This window comes from Drosophila suzukii, chromosome X (genome assembly GCF_043229965.1).
Source record: "Drosophila suzukii chromosome X, CBGP_Dsuzu_IsoJpt1.0, whole genome shotgun sequence".
Classification (NCBI taxonomy): Eukaryota; Metazoa; Arthropoda; class Insecta; order Diptera; family Drosophilidae; genus Drosophila; species Drosophila suzukii.
In genome coordinates this window covers 11,418,016-11,436,667 of record NC_092084.1, presented here as the reverse complement: position 1 = coordinate 11,436,667, position 18,652 = coordinate 11,418,016, and the positions used below count along the sequence as shown (strand labels likewise).

At 41.1% G+C, this 18,652-nt stretch overlaps 4 protein-coding genes across 5 annotated transcripts; all 4 read right to left on the bottom strand.

Moving 5' to 3' along the window:
- Positions 1 to 7: 7 nt before the first annotated feature.
- On the bottom strand, positions 8 to 2,208 carry LOC108006520 (skin secretory protein xP2). Of its 2 annotated transcripts, XM_070997419.1 has the most exons (3): positions 2,119 to 2,208; positions 912 to 2,036; positions 8 to 653 (listed from the first exon to the last, which is right to left on the bottom strand). In XM_070997419.1, the coding sequence occupies exons 1-3, from the start codon at positions 2,119 to 2,121 to the stop codon at positions 198 to 200; spliced, it is 1,584 nt and encodes a 527-aa protein (XP_070853520.1). In that variant the 5' UTR covers positions 2,122 to 2,208; the 3' UTR covers positions 8 to 197. The 2 variants fall into 2 exon arrangements, with proteins under 2 accessions (XP_070853520.1, XP_036676588.2); XM_036820693.3 differs by having other exon boundaries at positions 8 to 2,036.
- A 3,273-nt stretch (positions 2,209 to 5,481) lies between these two features.
- On the bottom strand, positions 5,482 to 6,883 carry LOC108006550 (basic salivary proline-rich protein 2). Its single transcript, XM_017070082.4, has one exon. The coding sequence runs from the start codon at positions 6,853 to 6,855 to the stop codon at positions 5,848 to 5,850; it is 1,008 nt and encodes a 335-aa protein (XP_016925571.2). The 5' UTR covers positions 6,856 to 6,883; the 3' UTR covers positions 5,482 to 5,847.
- Positions 6,884 to 9,004: 2,121 nt separating this feature from the next.
- LOC108006544 (cuticle protein 16.5) lies at positions 9,005 to 10,102 on the bottom strand. Its single transcript, XM_017070075.3, has 2 exons — positions 9,916 to 10,102; positions 9,005 to 9,775 (listed from the first exon to the last, which is right to left on the bottom strand). The coding sequence occupies exons 1-2, from the start codon at positions 9,916 to 9,918 to the stop codon at positions 9,143 to 9,145; spliced, it is 636 nt and encodes a 211-aa protein (XP_016925564.1). The 5' UTR covers positions 9,919 to 10,102; the 3' UTR covers positions 9,005 to 9,142.
- Positions 10,103 to 12,031: 1,929 nt separating this feature from the next.
- LOC108006543 (streptococcal hemagglutinin) lies at positions 12,032 to 14,089 on the bottom strand. The gene is made up of 2 exons (XM_070997418.1): positions 12,974 to 14,089; positions 12,032 to 12,937 (listed from the first exon to the last, which is right to left on the bottom strand). Exons 1-2 carry the CDS (start codon positions 14,072 to 14,074, stop codon positions 12,101 to 12,103), a joined length of 1,938 nt encoding a protein of 645 aa, XP_070853519.1. The 5' UTR covers positions 14,075 to 14,089; the 3' UTR covers positions 12,032 to 12,100.
- Between the last annotated feature and the right edge of the window lie 4,563 nt (positions 14,090 to 18,652).

The window sequence follows — 18,652 nt, the reverse complement described above, 5'->3', positions numbered from 1 at the left end:
GCATACATTTGTTTGTTCATATAACAAAAACAGTTTATTGATTAACAAAAACGTAACAAAAATTGTATAACGATAACAAAAAATGTGCTAGAAATTGGCTACGTAACACTAAGTTCAGATGAACCGACCAGCGATTGACGTTCGATCCACAACTCGATGCGAGTTCGGACCTCCGCTGGGGTCCGTTCACGGGCATCCTACTTGTACAGGTAACCTCCGTTGGCGGCATAGGTCGTTCCGATCTCCACGGGAGCTGGAACTGGAACTGGAGCGGGAGCGGCCACGATCTCAGTCTTCTGGACGATGGGAAGGGGAGCAGGAGCGGGGGCGGATTGGGTGTAGGTCACCTGCTGTTGCACCGCCGGTGGGGTGTACTGTACAATGGGTTGGGATGGCTGCTGGACGGGAAGGGGGGCAGGTGGGGCTGGCACAAAGGATTGCTGCAGCTGCACAGGAGCGGGAGCGGGAAGGGACACCTGAACCGGAGCTGGAGCAGGAATGGACACGGGCTGAGGAGCCTGGTAGGAGTAGCCACTGTATTGATGTTGCTGCACAATCTGCTGAACCGGTTCAGGGATCGAAACGGGAGCTGGAGCGGTGTAGGTCTGCTGAACCACTGGCGCCTGATGAACCACTTCCTGAACCACAGGAGCCTGCTGGACCACAGGAGCGGGAGCAGCGTAAGTCTGCTGAACCACTGGAGCGGGAGCGCTGTAGGTCTGTTGAACCACTGGAGCGGAGTAAGACTGCTGAACCGCAGGAGCCGGAGCACTGTAGAACTGTTCCTGAACCACTGGAGCGGGAGCCGAATAGGTCTGCTGAACCACTGGCGCCTGATGAACCACTTCCTGAACCACAGGAGCCTGCTGAATCACAGGGGCTTGCTGAATGGCCTCCTGAACCACAGGAGCGGGAGCAGCGTAGGTCTGCTGAACCACTGGAGCGGGAGCGCTATAGGTCTGTTGAACCGCTGGAGCCTGCTGAACCACTTCCTGTACCACTGGAGCGGGAGCGCTGTAGGTCTGTTGAACCACTGGAGCTTGCTGAACCACTTCCTGAACCACAGGGGCTTGCTGAATGACAGGGGCTTGCTGAATGACAGGAGCCTGCTGAACCACTGGAGCTGGATAGGAGTAAGTCTGCTGAACCACTGGAGCGGGAGCAGGAGCAGAGTAAGTCTGGTGCACCACCTGATGCTGTTCATGGATAGCAGGAACTGGCACTGCAATAGGAACTTGGACGGGAGCCGGAGCGGAGTACGTCTGCTGAACCACAGGAGCCGGAGCACTGTAGTGTTGTTCCTGAACCACTGGAGCTGGAGCAGAGTAAGTCTGCTGGACCACTGGAGCTGGAGCACTGTAGTGTTGTTCCTGAACCACTGGAGCGGGAGGGGAGTAAGTCTGGTGTACCACCTGATGTTGTTCATGGATAGCAGGAACTGGCACCGCAATAGGAACTGGTGCGGGAGCAGGAGCCGAGTAAGTGATGGTCTCCTGCTGTGGTGCAATGGTCTCAGCCACTGGCTCCGGAGCGGGCACAAACTGCTGGACGGGAGTGGGTGGCAGATATGCGTTCCTCACCGCCGTCTGGGTGGCCACAACGGGCTTGGGTGGCTCGTAGATCACCTGGGGAGCTGGCTGGATGATCTCAACGGGAGCAGGAACAGGGGCTGGGATCGAAACTGGAGAAGGGGCAGGGATAGAAACTGGAGCAGGAACAGGGGCAGGGATCGAAACCGGAACCGGAGCCGGAGCACTCTGGTAATGCTGCTGTCCGCCCGAGTGGATGGTGAAGCTGGCCAGTGGGATGGAGGCCTTGATGGACTCCACATGGGCCTGGATCTGTGGCTGAATGTGGACCTGCGACTGGATCTGTTGCTGGATCTGCTGCTGAATCTGTGGCTGCACCACCTGCTGGAAACTGGGCGCAGCGGACACCTCCTTGAGGGGCAGAGGTGGCAGATAGCCATTGGCACCGGGACGTCCATCGACCACGGCCAAGCTGAGGGCAGCCAGAACGATAAAGGCAAAGGGTTTCTGGGCGGGAGAAGGAAATCATATCATCACATATCACTTGGGTAAGCACTTGAAAAAAATTTGTAATGAGATGGCCACTTACCATCTTCACTGGGGTCACTGAAAACACACAGAGGGGACTAGAGGTGCACCGAGCGAACGTAACCGATTAACTGATGACCATCTTGGAGACCCCGTCTGCATTTATAGTTGCCAGTTGGCAGTTGGCAGCTCTCCCCTTAATTGGTGCGATACCAAATGCCAGATGGCCAAAACGCCACGGAGCGGGGGGGAATGCTAATGCAGATGGCCAACAATGAAATCATGCAAAACACATCTCATTTTGGTGCGGATTATTAAATGGCCAAAAGCACGACTCGCAGACCCAGAGACTCAAAGACTCAGTTTGATAACAAACAGCCCAAAATGGCTGAGGACGGTTACACATTAAATTTTAATGTGCATTTTAATTTTTCTGAGGACTCTTTTTTATAATTTCAGCCTGGAAAATTCGCATTGATACAATATAAATATGCATAGAGTAATTATATAAATTTAAAACTCAATCATGAATACTTTTTTTTTAATTTATTTTAAAAAGTTTTGACAATCTAAACATAATGCATTATACAAATTTATAAAATGTTGATTTTGTAAATTAAATCTATTCTATAAAGGCTAAACTATACATGATCTTAAGTGTATCCTGCTTAAATATATTTTTTGTAGTAGGTACATGTATGTGGATTTTTATACATATTTATAATTAGTTAATTTCTTTCAGTGCATGCAAGTCAAAAACAAAGTTTGACAAATCAAATGTGTATGCAAAAATTGTTCAAATATTTATCAATCGCGAGTTTGCTTGAATTGTGTCCAACTGTCCAATTGACACCTTAAGCACTCCAACTTGAGTGCATTGACTTTATCTTCAACAGGTGATATAAGATGCATTGCTTGGTGAGTTTACAAAAAATCATAAAAAAAATACCAATATTTTCTAGTGTTCAAAAATATTTTAAATATGCCCATGGTTATATAACATGTCTGAAAAAAAAAACTTAACAAGAAACTCATTGATCTTTAGTAAAGATAAACAAATGTAAATAAGTATGTCATTCCCATTGAATAAAGATAATTTTAGTTTATTATAATTTTTTTTTGAGTAAAATTGACAGTGCTGGAAATATTATAAAACTATTTTAAATACAATTATAAATATTTTATTGGGTGTGGTTAGTTTTCAGTATATTTAGCATAGTTTAAGCCAAATAAAGAAATTTAATTTATTGGAAGGGGTTGGCTAACCAGTAGCCACATTCTCCCAAAAAACCCCCTAAAACTTTTCACACACCAACACTTTCGACCATTGTCTTAGCCCTCGGGTTGAAATTTATGAGAAGATGTTAATCGGTTATGGGCCCACCAGGCCGATTTCCCAACTCACTCGATCTCACTCGGTGGCAGATATGTGTCCAACCTTCGGACGTTTTCAATGGGCCATAAGTTATTGGTAATCAGGGGCCACCGATTGTTCGATATGGATATGGATATGGATATTTGATTTTATATGCATCTCGTAGGCGTGTGTCGTAGATTATGATAAGCATGTTAAGGGCTTACAGCCGAGGTATTCGGAGATAATACAATGTAATAATAACGCCAGTTAATACGGATCTTCGGAGGCCGAATTTGAATGCGAACTTCTGCACCTGAACGCACGCGCCTCTCAAAAAGGCCCACAAAAGTGACAAATTGAAAACAAGGTTCAGGTCCACAAAAGAAAATGTCAAGTTGAGGGCCCCTGACAACCGCGGGCACAGGTTGGCTTAATTATGACTAATTGCTGTGCGAACAACCTCTATATCCGAAAACATATCTCACGTCGGCAATGAATATTCAAGCGGACGAAAATTGCAACAAAATGCCAAATGGATATGCCAACCGGGGAACATCCGAAAACCGAGCACGATTTGCATAAAAAACCCACAAATGGCTTACGTTTAAAAGCAACAAAACGCTTTACGGAATTTTAGATCACAGATCCCCATTTATCTTTATTAAAATATTAAAGGAAAGCATTTTTGAATTTATTATTTGCCTAAGCAGTTCGTACAACATCTGATATCTGATCTAATAAAATAACATAATCCAATAACATGTATACAATATTTTTACTTTAAATAGAGATCTTATTTAAAAAGGGATGCGATTTTTTCTATATACAATAAATACCAAAACAATAAATACTATAAAAAGGATTATAATCATTTAAATAAGTACCACTTTGGTGGGCGAACCTCTGTTCACCTATGTAAATCCCCAACTGATGTAAGATGATATACCATGTCTAACAAGCTGACAAAAGATCTCCCACCTTCGTTCCGGACAAAAGAGCAATAGTTATTTTCTTCTTTTTGCAACTCTTCCAAACCCATAAAAAACATGGCATAAAAGCTTTTAAATGTGTTTACTGAATCCCAAGAAACAACACCACCAAATGCCAAATATAAATAATTCAGTGAAGATATAAAGAAAAAAGATGAATAGAAATCAATTCGAGTCGTTTCAAGCCTAAATCGTTTTTATTGTTAGGATTTTGAATATCTATTGAAATCAATGCCCAAACATGGGAATTGAATAGGTCTCTATTAAATCGATGGAAAAACCCCCTATTTAAATCCCAAGCTAGAAAAGAAATTAATTATCATAAATGTTCTTAAGGGAAACTCTTTGACGTCAGAAACTAGTTTGGCCATACAAAGAACCAAGAATCTAAGTATAAGTCAGGCGATTCTTTGAATTTTGCAGACATAACAGATATTATTAACATAAATCGATTATGTTCGCCCTTTTGAAGGTCAGCTTTATTTTCTACTTCTTTTCTACGCTTTCCTATGACGTCAATTTGTAATAAATCTCTGAGGGTAGAACTCATTTTTGTTGAAAGCCAGATAATTAATTGATTACAAAATTGGCTGTTTTTTTGGCATAACATAAAAGTTACAAGATTTTTAAAAGGTACACCTATTTTGATTGCTTATAAGAAAAAAAAAATATTATACCATATTAAAGGAACCTTTTTATCTTTGCGGTTATTAACAAAATATATGAGTTTATATATTTCGACCGTCATATAATCCAACATTTTTTCTAGAAACATCTTTAATATAATCTTGAGCTAATATATTTGGTCAGCTATATGATCAAACTTTTTTTATAGAACCATTTTAACCGGTATTAATAATATGATGGGTATTTTTTTACATTCCCTTGTATCTCTATAAATTTATAAAATTGATTGATTGACAGACATATGATTTTATATCATTGATCTTTACTTAGTTCTTTCCCAATATGGACGTCAAACGTCCAAAGTTCAATAAACTTTTAGGGATGCAGCCCATAGATTATAAATAAAGTGTAGATAATTACCCTAGGACTAGGCTTTTAAGTCACAACCAACCCACTAATCAAGTTTTTTTTACTCAGGCTTTTATCGCCTTGTACCAACTTTTCAAGACAACATAATTTATGGAACAAATGTCTCTCCACTTGGGGTTTGCATAAAACATATGCTTATTTGTATCAATCACGACGATAGATTGTCTCGTTTATGGATATCAGTCAGCTTGGCGAAGACATCGACTTTAATTTCGATTAGCATAAAGACAAACGTTTTGACTGTCCGCGGGTTTATGGCCCCAAAGCAAATAAATAAATAAAAACACAAACGGAAAAATACGAAATAAAAAATGGATGATAATTTATAATGAACATGGTGATGCACTACTCAATCACCCCAAGTTAGGGGTGCTATAAAACCCAGGGATTACTTGGCCCTCTGGTAGACATAGCCGCCATTTGTTGCGTAGACGGTGTCTGCCCCACTTTTGGGATCATCTGCCAGCGGAGGCGCCACTATCTTCCTTTCGCCCTCCTTGGACTGCTCCTTTGCCGCCTCGTCGGAGTAGCCCGGCGGAGCGGGTCCTCCGAATCCGGGACCGAATTGCTGATATGGATTCTGGCCGGGCACAGGTCCGCCGAAGCCCACGGGTACATTAAACCCATTGGGATAGAGTCCCTGGAACGGTCCTTGGGGATTGGGCGAGGGAAGTCCCTGGTTGGTCAGGAATTCGGGTGGGTATGGAGTTCCTGGTGGTGGGAAGGGTCCTCCTTGTGGTGGGAATGGTCCTTCCTGCGGTGGAGGGAAGCCAGCTCCAGGGAAAGCATTTCCGAAGGGAGGTCCCTGAGGTGCGAAAGGTCCTGGCTGTGGCGAGAAGGGTGGTCCTTGGGGGGCAAATCCTCCCTGTGGCTGGAAACCTCCTCCCTGTGGGGCAAAGCCGGCTCCCTGTGGAGGAAAACCAGCTCCTTGTGGGGGAAAACCTGGTCCCTGAGGACCGAATGAGGCTCCACCATTGGGATAAACTCCACCGGGAGGCAATTGGTAGGCAGCATTCGGTGGACCCACCGGGAAGGGTCCTCCATTGGGATAGGCCGAGGGCACTGGACCGATTCCTGGACCCACTCCCGGCTCGCCAGGACCCCCACCGAACCCAAAGAACGGTGGGTAGATGGGCAGGGGGAAGTTTGGCGGCTGGACAGGCGGTGGTGGAACATTACTGCCCGTGGGAATGGCATAACCCGGCGGCAGGGGCAATCCATTCGATGGATAGAATCCAGATGGATCCTTCTGGATCTCCTGGCCATCATCATCGGACCGTGTGGATGGTGCATCTTGTTCCGCCCTGGGCGGTATGTAATCCTTGGACAGGTGACTCACATCCCCGCTTATGAGGGGCAGAAGTAGCACCAGAAGAACGACCCCTGGCTGCATCATCTCGAGGTCCGGCTTTATCTCTGGGAGCTTCCACGGCGACGGAAACTATGTGGCCACGGGCCTCGAAGACGGCACTTATAAGACTTCATATCAGCATATTATATAAATCGCTGCCCGGCTCATTTCACTTTCCCATTCGGCGAACGGAAATTGCCTTGCATCATCACAAAGGTTCCATAAATAGTCGCGGATCTGTAGATCGAAGGTGCGAGGGGAAGTGTTAAAACTGAACTATAAAAATAAATTTGTCGGCCGAATTTAACATAAAGTAACACCGATATCAAATGGTAAATTTAGCATAGGTGCAAAAGAAAACGAGGAAATATTGTTTACTGGTTGCATTTGATTAATGATGACCCATGAACCTACTCAAAAACAAATAGGATTAGGTGAAAATATATGACAACTTTATAGCCAAAAACAGTGTTGATTAAGCACAAGAAAAGCATCGAAAAAAATCGTTATTCCTAGATACCAAACCTTTTACAAAAAAGGCTTTACAATTAACTTCATCATATTTTATTTAAAAACTTTAATATATTTACTGGCAATTGTGCCTTATACATGGTCTTTAATATAGTTATATGCGTTCAAGTGTTGGAAAAATCATATTGATTGAAAAGCTTTTAAAACAAACAATTAAACTATAAGCTTTATTTAATTTAAAGTCTTAAAATTAACAGTAAAGCTTGAAAAAGTTAGTAACAACTTCCAAGTTTAATCAAAGCTCTAAGGTGTTTATAAAAAGCACAAGCAAAGCTTTAAGTTACATTTGTTAGCTCAATAACTAAAGAGTGTCAGTGTTGTTAGTGCGTGTCTACAACCTGAATTCGCTGAATTGAATAAGATGAATAAGCTGAATGCAAGACTGAAAATTATGGACTTGATAGAACAATCAAATATTGATACATTATACATTAGTCATTGATGCGGCTCGAAAGTATATGTTCTTGTTTTACTGGTTTTTGTTTAAGTTAGCCAAAGAACTTAGCTATTCTAAGCAATGATTTAATGTTTCTTGTTTGATGTCACTAAGTAGGAAGTTTCTTACATTCATAAACTTATGCAGATTTTAATTTCGATATTTGCATTTATCTAAGGGTTTCCTTATGTTTTTTAGGAAATTTGGAAGGAACCAGTTGTGTATTTAAATTACATTGGCTAACAAAATTAAATCAAAGCGAAATTATACTTAAATGCTCTATATACAAAACACTAAGCGTAATATTGGCTGTTGTCTTTGAAACATCGACATAGAGTAATATGTGACATATTGTTTCTATGCAAGCTATATTTTATAGTGGCCCGATCGGAAAAAAAGATATTTCCTAATCAAAGATCCATAAAAACATAAGATATGAAAAATTCCAACTCGTTGGGGCAACTGTTAGACCTTGTAAGATATAACTAAAATGATCCTGCAGACCGAATCCTGACGTTACAAAATATCATTTTCTGATAACTATAAAAGCCAAAAATAGATCGATCGATATAGTCAGTAACTGCGATTGAAACAGGCATTTCAATGTGTCAAACAAAATGTCAAATTTATATTAATTATTATCAATTTGATATTTGTGATATCAAGCATTTATTAAAAATTATCTAAGAGGTAACAGGTTATAAAGTATATATATTATATTTTTTCTAGATCGGGACTACCAACCGATTCGATGTAGCCATATTAGTATAAGCGCTTAGATTTTGGAAACTATACGAACTAAGAAGTTTCGATTTGACAAACGTTTGTTATCCAAATGTTCCACGCCCACAAATATTAAAAGTCTGTAAGAACTGATCATTCGTTTGATATGAATATTATGTATAAAGTTGATGAGAATAGAGTCAACATATTAGCTGTGTACAAACATGATTGGCTTTAAAAAATATAAACTTTTTTTTCCATTCTTTTCTATACGTAAGGGAGAGGTCTGTAGTTTGAAGAACATTTTGTGTCCCAACTTACAGACCATCCCAACTTACAGACCATCCCAACCTTAGGACCTCCTCCCTAGATATTTTTATTCAATTTTTACAGAGGGATTTGATTCTGTAAAAAAGTTTAATTATATTATATCTTTATTTGGTTAGTATTTGTTTAGTGGGAGTCGCCCTCCTTTTTAATCTTGATCCCCATTTAAAAACCATATTTCTTTGGATTATTGTTTTTTTATATTTTCATTGTTAACGGAGTTTACAATACAAAAAAAATTGATGGTGAGTTGGGGCAGTATGTAGGTATTTACACTGTTTCGTATTCAGTTGCAGGCCTCTGATCTCGAGGTCCTTACTTCCTGTAGACGTAGCCGCCGTTGGAGGCGTACTGGGTGCCCACATCCACGGAGGGGGCGGAGTAGCTCACCGAGGGGGCGGAGTAGCTGACGGCAGGAGCGGAGTACGACTGCTGGACAGCAGGGGCGGAGTAGCTGACCGAGGGGGCGGCATAGGTCTGCTGGACGGCAGGGGCGGAGTAGCTGACGGCGGGAGCGACGTACGACTGCTGGACAGCAGGAGCGGAGTAGCTGACCGAGGGGGCCGAGTAGCTAACCGATGGGGCAGGGGCGGAGTAGCTCACAGAGGGGGCCGAGTAGCTGACGGAGGGAGCAGGAGCGGAATAGCTGACCGAGGGGGCAGCGTAGGTCCTCTGGACGGCAGGAGCGGAATAGCTCACCGAGGGGGCGGAGTAGGTCCTCTGGACGGCAGGAGCGGAGTAGCTCTGCACGGGTGGCAGGTACTCGCTGCTGGGGGCGGAGTACGACTGCTGGATGGCAGGGGCGGAGTAGGTCTGCTGGACAGCAGGGGCGGAGTAGCTCACCGAGGGGGCGGCGTACGAGTTCTGGAGGGGCGGCAGGTACTCGTTGCTCAGGTGGCTCACGTCGGCGGCCACGCAGGCGAACAGGGCGAAGGCAACGAGGAATTTCTGCAAGTAGGATAACACTTTTCACATTAGCACATTACAAATCACAAAATATTTAAAAAAAATTTAAAAAAATATTTTTTTTTAGTTTATAAATGTTTTTTTTTGTGTATTAGCAATACAACTTGTAATCCTTCACTGACCATTTTGATTTTGGTGTGTGGGTTTGGATGCGACTGTGCTGGATGAGCTAGAGGCTGCGACTGATGCCGGTCCCTAGAGCGGGCCTTCAATTTATAGCGGCCGGCCGGTTCGAAGAAAAGCCCCGGTTCGAAGCGGGCCAAGCTGCAGTCGCAGCCGCCGTGGAAGAGGAAGATGGAGAGGAGGAGGTTAAAGCCACCAGCGGACCAAGATGAAGCGGTCGCAGAAGTCGCCACCATAAATTCAAACAAGCAGCAGGCAGAGGTACCTGAGGCTCAGAGACAATTTCACAGCTTAATTTATTCCATAAAAAATTATAAATTCTATTAGGTTAGAAAACAGTTTTAAAAAATTTAAACATAAGTGAAACAATCAAATATGTAGGTGATACCATTGTTAGTAATATGTTGAATAATATAGTGTGCAAACAGTTCATTACAAAGTCTATAACATTAAAAAATTATTTGAAAAAAAAAACTATCAACCTACACAAAAAAAATTTTTTTTAACATTATTAAATTTAAGTTTTAACTTTGGTAACTAAATTTGGACTAAATATTATACATGTACAAAAAAAGTACAATAAAAAACAAAAACATAAAGAAACATCGCTAAATATTGGCCAAGCAAATTATGTATACGCCCCCTTTGACCTTTCGACCCTACTTAAAAATCATACAAATTTTGCAATATTTTAAATATTCATGTGGCAAAATAGCTGGTTATAATAATCAGCATTTTCGTTGTAGCAAACAATAATTAATTGATCATTTACACTCCTCCACCCACAATGCTTAATGGCATTTGGCAATAAAATGGCTAAAATGGCAACCCTAATTTGGGCGGTGGTTAAAAAATATTTAAAGCAAAACTACCAAATGGAAAATAACATAAAAACTTAAATTTAACATAAAACCGTACGAAATCGCACACGCAAAACGGGTTTTGGCTCATTTACAATACTCTATTTTTCCATCGACGCAACGGGTTTCGGCGGGTGAACTACTTTTGGGACACCTTTGGTGGGGTCTTCAATCAAGCTTATTAGCGGGGGGCTTTCGGGGGAGTGGCGACAAAACTAAAAAAGACTAAGGGGTCCCGCTAATTAACATTCAATTTAACACATTATAGGCCACGCAACCTTTACTCGTTTTAGCCACATTTCGGTGGTTAACCACAGAAATGGGCCGAACGCCCAGAAAGAGATACATTTCCAGATCTGGCCTCGTCCGAGACACTCGTCTGGATTGATGGCCCCCAGAATGTCGTGCTTTCGGAAACAGATCCACACTCGCACTTTCTAAAAAGCCATAAACCCATGCGTAAGCATGTAGGTAAGCCCATCTGAGAAGCCGGCAGAAGACGGCCTTGAGAACGGAGCCGACGTAGAGTTACGAGTTCCCGAGCCGGCTTTACATAATAAGCAACAACTTTTACTCGCTGCCACATCTTGCGTCCGTAAGTTGCCCCTGAACTTGAAATGCAGCGATCATTAAGGCACGTGCACCGACAAAAATCAATTTCATCAATATAGTCCCCAGGAATTAAGCAATAAATTTCGGAATCTGATATCAACACCTTAAAGCGGTAAATTTATACTCACTAAATAAATCATTCCTAAGCCAATCCATTAACAACTTTGTAACTACACAGCATAAATAGCTTACTGATCATAACTCCAAGTTTACCATCGAAAATTTATTCGTTTCTTTGGTGTTAAAAATCCATTTTTATATACATGGATTTACCATACTGAATTACCTTTATAAGCTGAATTAATCTTTCAGTGTAAACGTAAATCAAAACTGAACTGGCAGGCAACGCCAAGCATGACGACAAGTTAAGGCAAGCTTAAGAGTTAATGGACTGCAGTTGGGGAAACTGAAATGATGACCATTCCGAGAACTACAATCGGGCAGCTGTGAGCGGTAAATGATGATCCCAAAACAGGTATTTCGAAACAGTTATAAGGAAACTTAATATCATCAATGTGGTTGAGGATACTTTGACAAGTGAATAAGGGTATCATTTCCTTAAATGCAAGCTCTATAATTCCGGTAATTAGTAAATTTGATTCTTAAGGTGTAACCACCAGAATAAAATATATTAAATTAGGTATCTTGTTTAAAAAAAATATATGTATTTAAAGATAATTACAATAGACTCTGGGGCTCTTAGTACTTAAAATTAGTAAACATAACCTCCGTTGGAGGCGTACTGGGTCTCCTGGCCGGCCTTCGAGTAGGTGGCCTGCAGATGGCCAGGAGTGATGGTGTCGGCACCAATGGCCTCGGGCTCGTGGGTCTCGGGATTGAACTCCTCGATGCCATTCGAGGCGGGCTCCTCGTACAGATGGGCAGGTGTGATGGCTCCAATGGCGGCGGGTGCCTGTCCCTTGACATAGGCGGCGATGAGATGAGCAGGCTGATAGCTACTGACATCCGAGCCGGGAACGACGGATGAGACCTGGTTCTGAACGTAGCCGCTCTGGACCGAAGCTCCAGAAACAGCAACAACGGACTGCTTCAGGTAAGCAGGCGTATATTCAGCGGGCTGGTAAGAGCTAGAACTTTCTCCGGGGACAACCGCCTCCTGCTCCTGCTCCTGCTGGTGCTCCTGGACATACTTGTAGTGGGCTTCCTGATCAGCGTGGGGGATAAACTTCTCCGGGGTGTAGGTATCAGCGCCAATAGCAGCGGGTACTGGTACAAAAGTATCAGCTCCAATTGCTGCTGGAACGGAAGCCTTGAGATGAACGGGAGTGTATTCAGCGGGTAGGTAGGAGGTAGCAACGCCTCCAGGAGCAGCCTCACCAAGAACAGCGGCCGAAGAGGGTTGGTAGAAGCTTGAATCGCTACCAGGAGCAACCTCTGCAGCAACGGCGGCAGAAGAGGTCTGCTTAAGATAGGCAGGAGTGTATTCAGCGGGCTGGTAAGAGCTAGAATCTCCCCCGGGAATAACAGCCTCCTGCTCCTGCTCCTGCTGCTGCTCTTGGACATACTTGTAGTGGGCATCTTGGTCAGCCTGGGGAATAAACTTCTCCGGGGTGTAGGTATCAGCTCCAATAGCAGCGGGCTCTGGCGCATAAGTATCAGCTTCAATCGCTGCTGGAACGGATGCCTTAAGATGAACGGGTGTGTATTCAGCGGGCTGGTAGGAGCTGGCATCGCCACCAGGAACCACCTCAGCGGCAACAGAAGCGGGGGAAGACTGCTTGAGAAAGGCAGGTGTGTATTCAGCGGGTTGGTAGGAGCTCGAATCGCCACCAGGAACAACCTCAGCAGCCTTAAGATGGGCGGAAGTATATTCAGCGGGTTGGTAGGCGCTCGAATCGCTGCCAGAAACAACCTCAGCGGCTTTTAAGTGCTCGGGGGTGTATTCAGCGGGTTGGTAGGAGCTAGCATCGTCACCAGGAACAACCTCAGCAGACTTCAAGTGCTCGGAAGTGTATTCAGCGGGTTGGTAGGAGATCGATTCGCCACTAGGAACCACTTCAGCAGACTTCAAGTGCTCGGAAGTGTATTCAGCGGGTTGGTAGGAGCTAGCATCGCCACCAGAAACGACCTCAGCAGACTTCAAGTGCTCGGAAGTGTATTCAGCGGGTTGGTAAGAGATCGATTCACCACTAGGAACCACTTCAGCAGACTTAAAGTGCTCGGGAGTGTATTCAGCGTGTTGGTAGGAGCTCGATTCGCTACCAGGGATCACCTCACCTGCAACAGCGGAGGATGAGGACTGCTTAAGATAATCATGGGTGTATTCAGCAGAGTGGTAGGAGCTAGCATCGCCACCATGGACCACTTCAGCAGCCTTCAAGTGCTCTGGAGTGTATTCAGCGGGTTGGTAAGAGTTCGAATCGCCACCAGGAACAACCTCAGCAGCCTTGAGATGGGCGGAAGTATATTCAGCGGGTTGGTAGGAGCTGGCATCACCTCCAGGGATGACCTCAGCCGACTTCAAATGCTCATGAGTGTATTCAGCGGGTTGGTAGGAGCTGTAATCACTGCCTGGCACTACCTCCGAGGAAGAGGAAGACGAGAAGGATGAAGATGAAGAGGTGCCTCCATCGGCGGATAGGCCCAACTTAAGGTGACTGACGTCAGCGGCGGCGATGCCGACAAAGGCCAAGGCGATGACGTAAAACTTCTGCAAGCAGGTCATAAAAAGTAGATAGGGATAAGAGGGAAAGAGGCGTGGAGGTGGAGGTGATTCCCCCTAGAACCGAAACTTACCATGTTTGGACTGAATCTGTTGATCTGAAGAGGGACGTTTCAGGTTTTTATACCCACAAAAGATTATGGGCCTATGCTAATTGGAGTTTTGTTTTGATACCCGCTTGATTTGGTTCCTACTGAACTTCTGTCTGCCCATTTGCTTGTTTTTTCCCATTTTTACTTTGGGTTGCGAATTTGCATAGGTAACATAACAAAAGTGGCGATCCTATCAACTTCATTAGAACCTCTGCGGGTCGGACCGCCTTGGCCTTTCCGTCAATTAAACTGTCGTCTGGCTTATAGACAGAGAGAAAAATGTTTATTGCATTTCAATGTAGTTTGATAATAATTAAATTATTTTAAAAATATTTTAAGATCTATTACAATGGTGATGGTTCTGAATGCAAAAACCATTAATTAAATTTATTTAAATATTTTTATTATGATTTAGATGCCATTACTTTTTTTTTTGGAAATTCATTCACTATTTTTTTAACGTGTATGAGTCCATCCTTTCGACGGCTCGCTAAATGGAGTTACTGATTAGCGCCTGGCAAGTTCAGCCGGGTGTCATAATCGGCTTGCTTCGCCAACCAGTTTCTAGTCTTTGGCCAAGAGTCTTAGATCTGCCAATGAGTCTGCTAATTGGGCTTGGGGAAATCAATCGATTGATGCTTAAACTTGCATAGATGTTGCCTATAAAGCCGTGTTCGATCGAAATATAACTACTTTTGGATTTTTACGGCACGAGAACGGACTCGTTGCATACCCCGCAAAGGCCAAATAATAAAGCCATAAAGTTATCAATTAATTTCTACTTTAAGTGATTCAGTGTGCCAACTAAATATATCCAGTTTCGAATTAGTTACGCCAACCATGCTGAATGCATTATAAAAATAACCTTTATATAAAGTTGCTGCTTACATTTTATTGATTAATTTATTCGCCAAAAAGATAGTTGAGCTGATTTTATGGTTATCGTTTGGTGAAATTAGCTTAACTTAATAAATTAACTGATTTTCATAATGTTGAAGAAACAAAATGATTAAAAGTGGAGTAAATTAACAATAGTCGAAGGAATAGGAAAGGGTGTTCAATAGTTGCTGGTTTTTAAGTTCACTACCAAAAGTCTAGAATAATCACGGAACATTGAACTGGGAGGAACCATTCAAAACTCGTTAATGCGAAATCGGTTTTTTTTATTGATGTGTTTTGTCAAAAAGATGAAAATAGATGGTCCGTCAATAGAGCTTATAACTTAATTGTATGAAAAATGACAAAATAAATATCTATTGAATAATTAATGGTCATCTTAGAGGTGGCACTGTTCAAATTATCATAATTGGTTTTATTTAATTATTTAACCCATTAATGAAGTTATTATAAGTACTATCAATACTTTAAAAATAATTAAGCAAAAATGTGGATACTTCATATTTCAGTGGCTATAAATTATAAAATAATTATTTAATAGTACTAATTTGGCATTCCTACGTTAATATTTGAACGGCTTTTTTAATAGTTTGATTTTTATTTGATATATGCTAAATATATTAATGGCAAAGCAATTATAATTCTTTAAAAGTTTATATTTTCTTGATGTGTGTATTGGCTGTAAAAATAAACTTTCCAAGCTTTGACTTAATTTATACAAATAATTTTGTTATTGTGTTAAAAATATGATTACCCATAAAGTTCCTTAATTAATGTTTCTTATTTTAATTAATGTAAAAAAGCATAACTTTTTTAGCCGGCTTCTTCCATTTCTTTTGTTATTTTCACAAATTTATTCCGCTAATTATGCACATTTTTGTTATGGTGGGTATTATTTTTTCAAATTTGCATCCCTGTGACGTCCGTCTTTTGACTGTAAAATATCTGGAAATATATTTTTAGAGCATGCAAATTTGTAGAACTGGCCAATATTTTCGGGCCAACTTGACTGTCTGCTCAGGTCGTAAAAAGTGTGTGACTCACTCGAAGTGGCGAGATTCTTCGGCGACTCGGTTCAGGGCATCGAAACTCGTTTCGAACATCATCATCAGTAGGCCCGAAAAAAGACAGACTTGACTCCAGTTTTTATATTTTTTTTTGGCCTTTGTGTTGTATTAATTATGAAAATTTATGCTTTGAGTGGTGTAATTAAAATACAAGAACACAATGAAATATAAGCTTTAACTATATTTATGGCCTTTATGTAAAACAAATGTCAGAGCCTGTCCAAAAATCAGGTTGAGCGACAAAAGATATATAATAATGGTTTGATTTTAAGTATGTGTTTAAATATATACCTATATTTGTTTTCATTCTTTCTCTTTTGTTGCCAAACAATAGATCAAGTTTGAAAAAGTGTGCATTTATTGATATTGATTGTGCATTTGTGTGTCAAACTTGTTGGTGACTTAACAGAGGTGTGGATCTTAGATGGGAGCTTAGCCCTAAATTATTTTTGCTTCGGACTTGCAGAGAGAGAAAAAATCAAACACCACCACATATATATGTTTTAAGTCTTTCTAGCATATTTATTCAATGAAGAACATTTTAAAAGATTATTAACAAATTGTCGCTCAGAAAAAAAATGTATTTCATTGAAAATATATGCATGTACGTATTATTTTCCTGGACTCTTGAATTTCTATACTTCATAACTTGAGTTATTGGGCTCAGACTTTAAAGTGGGATACCTCTATGAGTTTGTGTTTAAATTCTCAAATAATCTGCATTTAAATATTTCCTTTCAAACAGGGTACAAATTTTAGCCCATTTTTATGTTCGATTTTTCCCTATTTCCAATGGTTTTAACAATGGTGACCCAAAATGGCACTTCAAGATTCCATAACTTGAGTTCTTGGACTCCGATTTTGAAGTGGGATACCTCAATGAGTTTGTGTTTAAATTCTCTAATAATCTACATTTACATATTTCATTTCAAAGAGGGTCCAAAATTTTACCCATTTTCATGTTCGATTTTTCCTTATTTCCAATGGCTTTCAGAATGGTGACCCAAAATGGCACTTCAAGATTCCATAACTTCAGTTCTTGGACTCAGTTTTTGAAGTGGGATACCTCTATGAGTTTGTGTTTAAATTCTCTAATAATTTACATTTAAATATATCTTTTCAAAGAGGGTCAAAATTTTGACCCATTTTCATGTTCGATTTTTCAGAATGGTGACCCAAAATGGCACTTCAAGTTTCCATAACTAGAGTTATTGGACTCCGATTTTGAAGTGGGATACCTCTATGAGTTTGTGTTCAAATTCTCTAATAATCTACATTTAAATATTTCTTTTCAGAGAGGGTCCAAATTTTGACCCATTTTCATCTTCGATTTTTCCCTATTTCCAATGGTTTTCAGAATGGTGACCCAAAATGGCACTTCAAGATTCCATAACTTCAGTTCTTGGACTCCGATTTTGAAGTGGGATACCTCAATGAGTTTGTGTTTAAATTCTCTAATAATCTACATTTAAATATATCTTTTCAAAGAGGGTCAAAATTTTGACCCATTTTCATGTTCGATTTTTCCCTACTTCCAATGGTTTTCAGGATGGTGACCCAAAATGGCACTTCAAGATTCCATAACTTCAGTTCTTGGACTCCGATTTTGAAGTGGGATACCTCAATGAGTTTGTGTTTAAATTCTCTAATAATCTACATTTAAATATATCTTTTCAAAGAGGGTCAAAATTTTGACCCATTTTCATGTTCGATTTTTCCCTATTTCCAATGGTTTTCAGGATGGTGACCCAAAATGGCACTTCAAGATTCCATAACTTCAGTTCTTGGACTCCGATTTTGAAGTGGGATACCTCAATGAGTTTGTGTTTAAATTCTCTAATAATCTACATTTAAATATATCTTTTCAAAGAGGGTCAAAATTTTGACCCATTTTCATGTTCGATTTTTCCCTATTTCCAATGGTTTTCAGGATGGTGACCCAAAATGGCACTTCAAGATTCCATAACTTCAGTTCTTGGACTCCGATTTTGAAGTGGGATACCTCTATGAGTTTGTGTTCAAATTCTCTAATAATCTACATTTAAATATTTCTTTTCAGAGAGGGTCCAAATTTTGACCCATTTTCATGTTCGATTTTTCCCTATTTCCAATGGTTTTCAGAATGGTGACCCAAAATGGCACTTCAAGATTCCATAACTTCAGTTCTTGGACTCCGATTTTGAAGTGGGATACCTCAATGAGTTTGTGTTTAAATTCTCTAATAATCTACATTTAAATATATCTTTTCAAAGAGGGTCAAAATTTTGACCCATTTTCATGTTCGATTTTTCCCTATTTCCAATGGTTTTCAGGATGGTGACCCAAAATGGCACTTCAAGATTCCATAACTTCAGTTCTTGGACTCCGATTTTGAAGTGGGATACCTCTATGAGTTTGTGTTCAAATTCTCTAATAATCTACATTTAAATATTTCTTTTCAGAGAGGGTCCAAATTTTGACCCATTTTCATGTTCGATTTTTCCCTATTTCCAATGGTTTTCAGAATGGTGACCCAAAATGGCACT

Bases quoted from the DNA above. Each gene is read 5' to 3' on its own strand.
- LOC108006543 (XM_070997418.1), bottom strand. From the start codon at position 14,074: ATGACCTGCTTGCAGAAGTTTTACGTCATCGCCTTGGCCTTTGTCGGC. The intron at 12,938-12,973 runs GCTGATACCTAC...TTTATTCCCCAG, and splicing joins CAGAGCCCGCTGCTATTGGA to GCTGACCAAGATGCCCACTA.
- LOC108006550 (XM_017070082.4), bottom strand. From the start codon at position 6,855: ATGATGCAGCCAGGGGTCGTTCTTCTGGTGCTACTTCTGCCCCTCATA.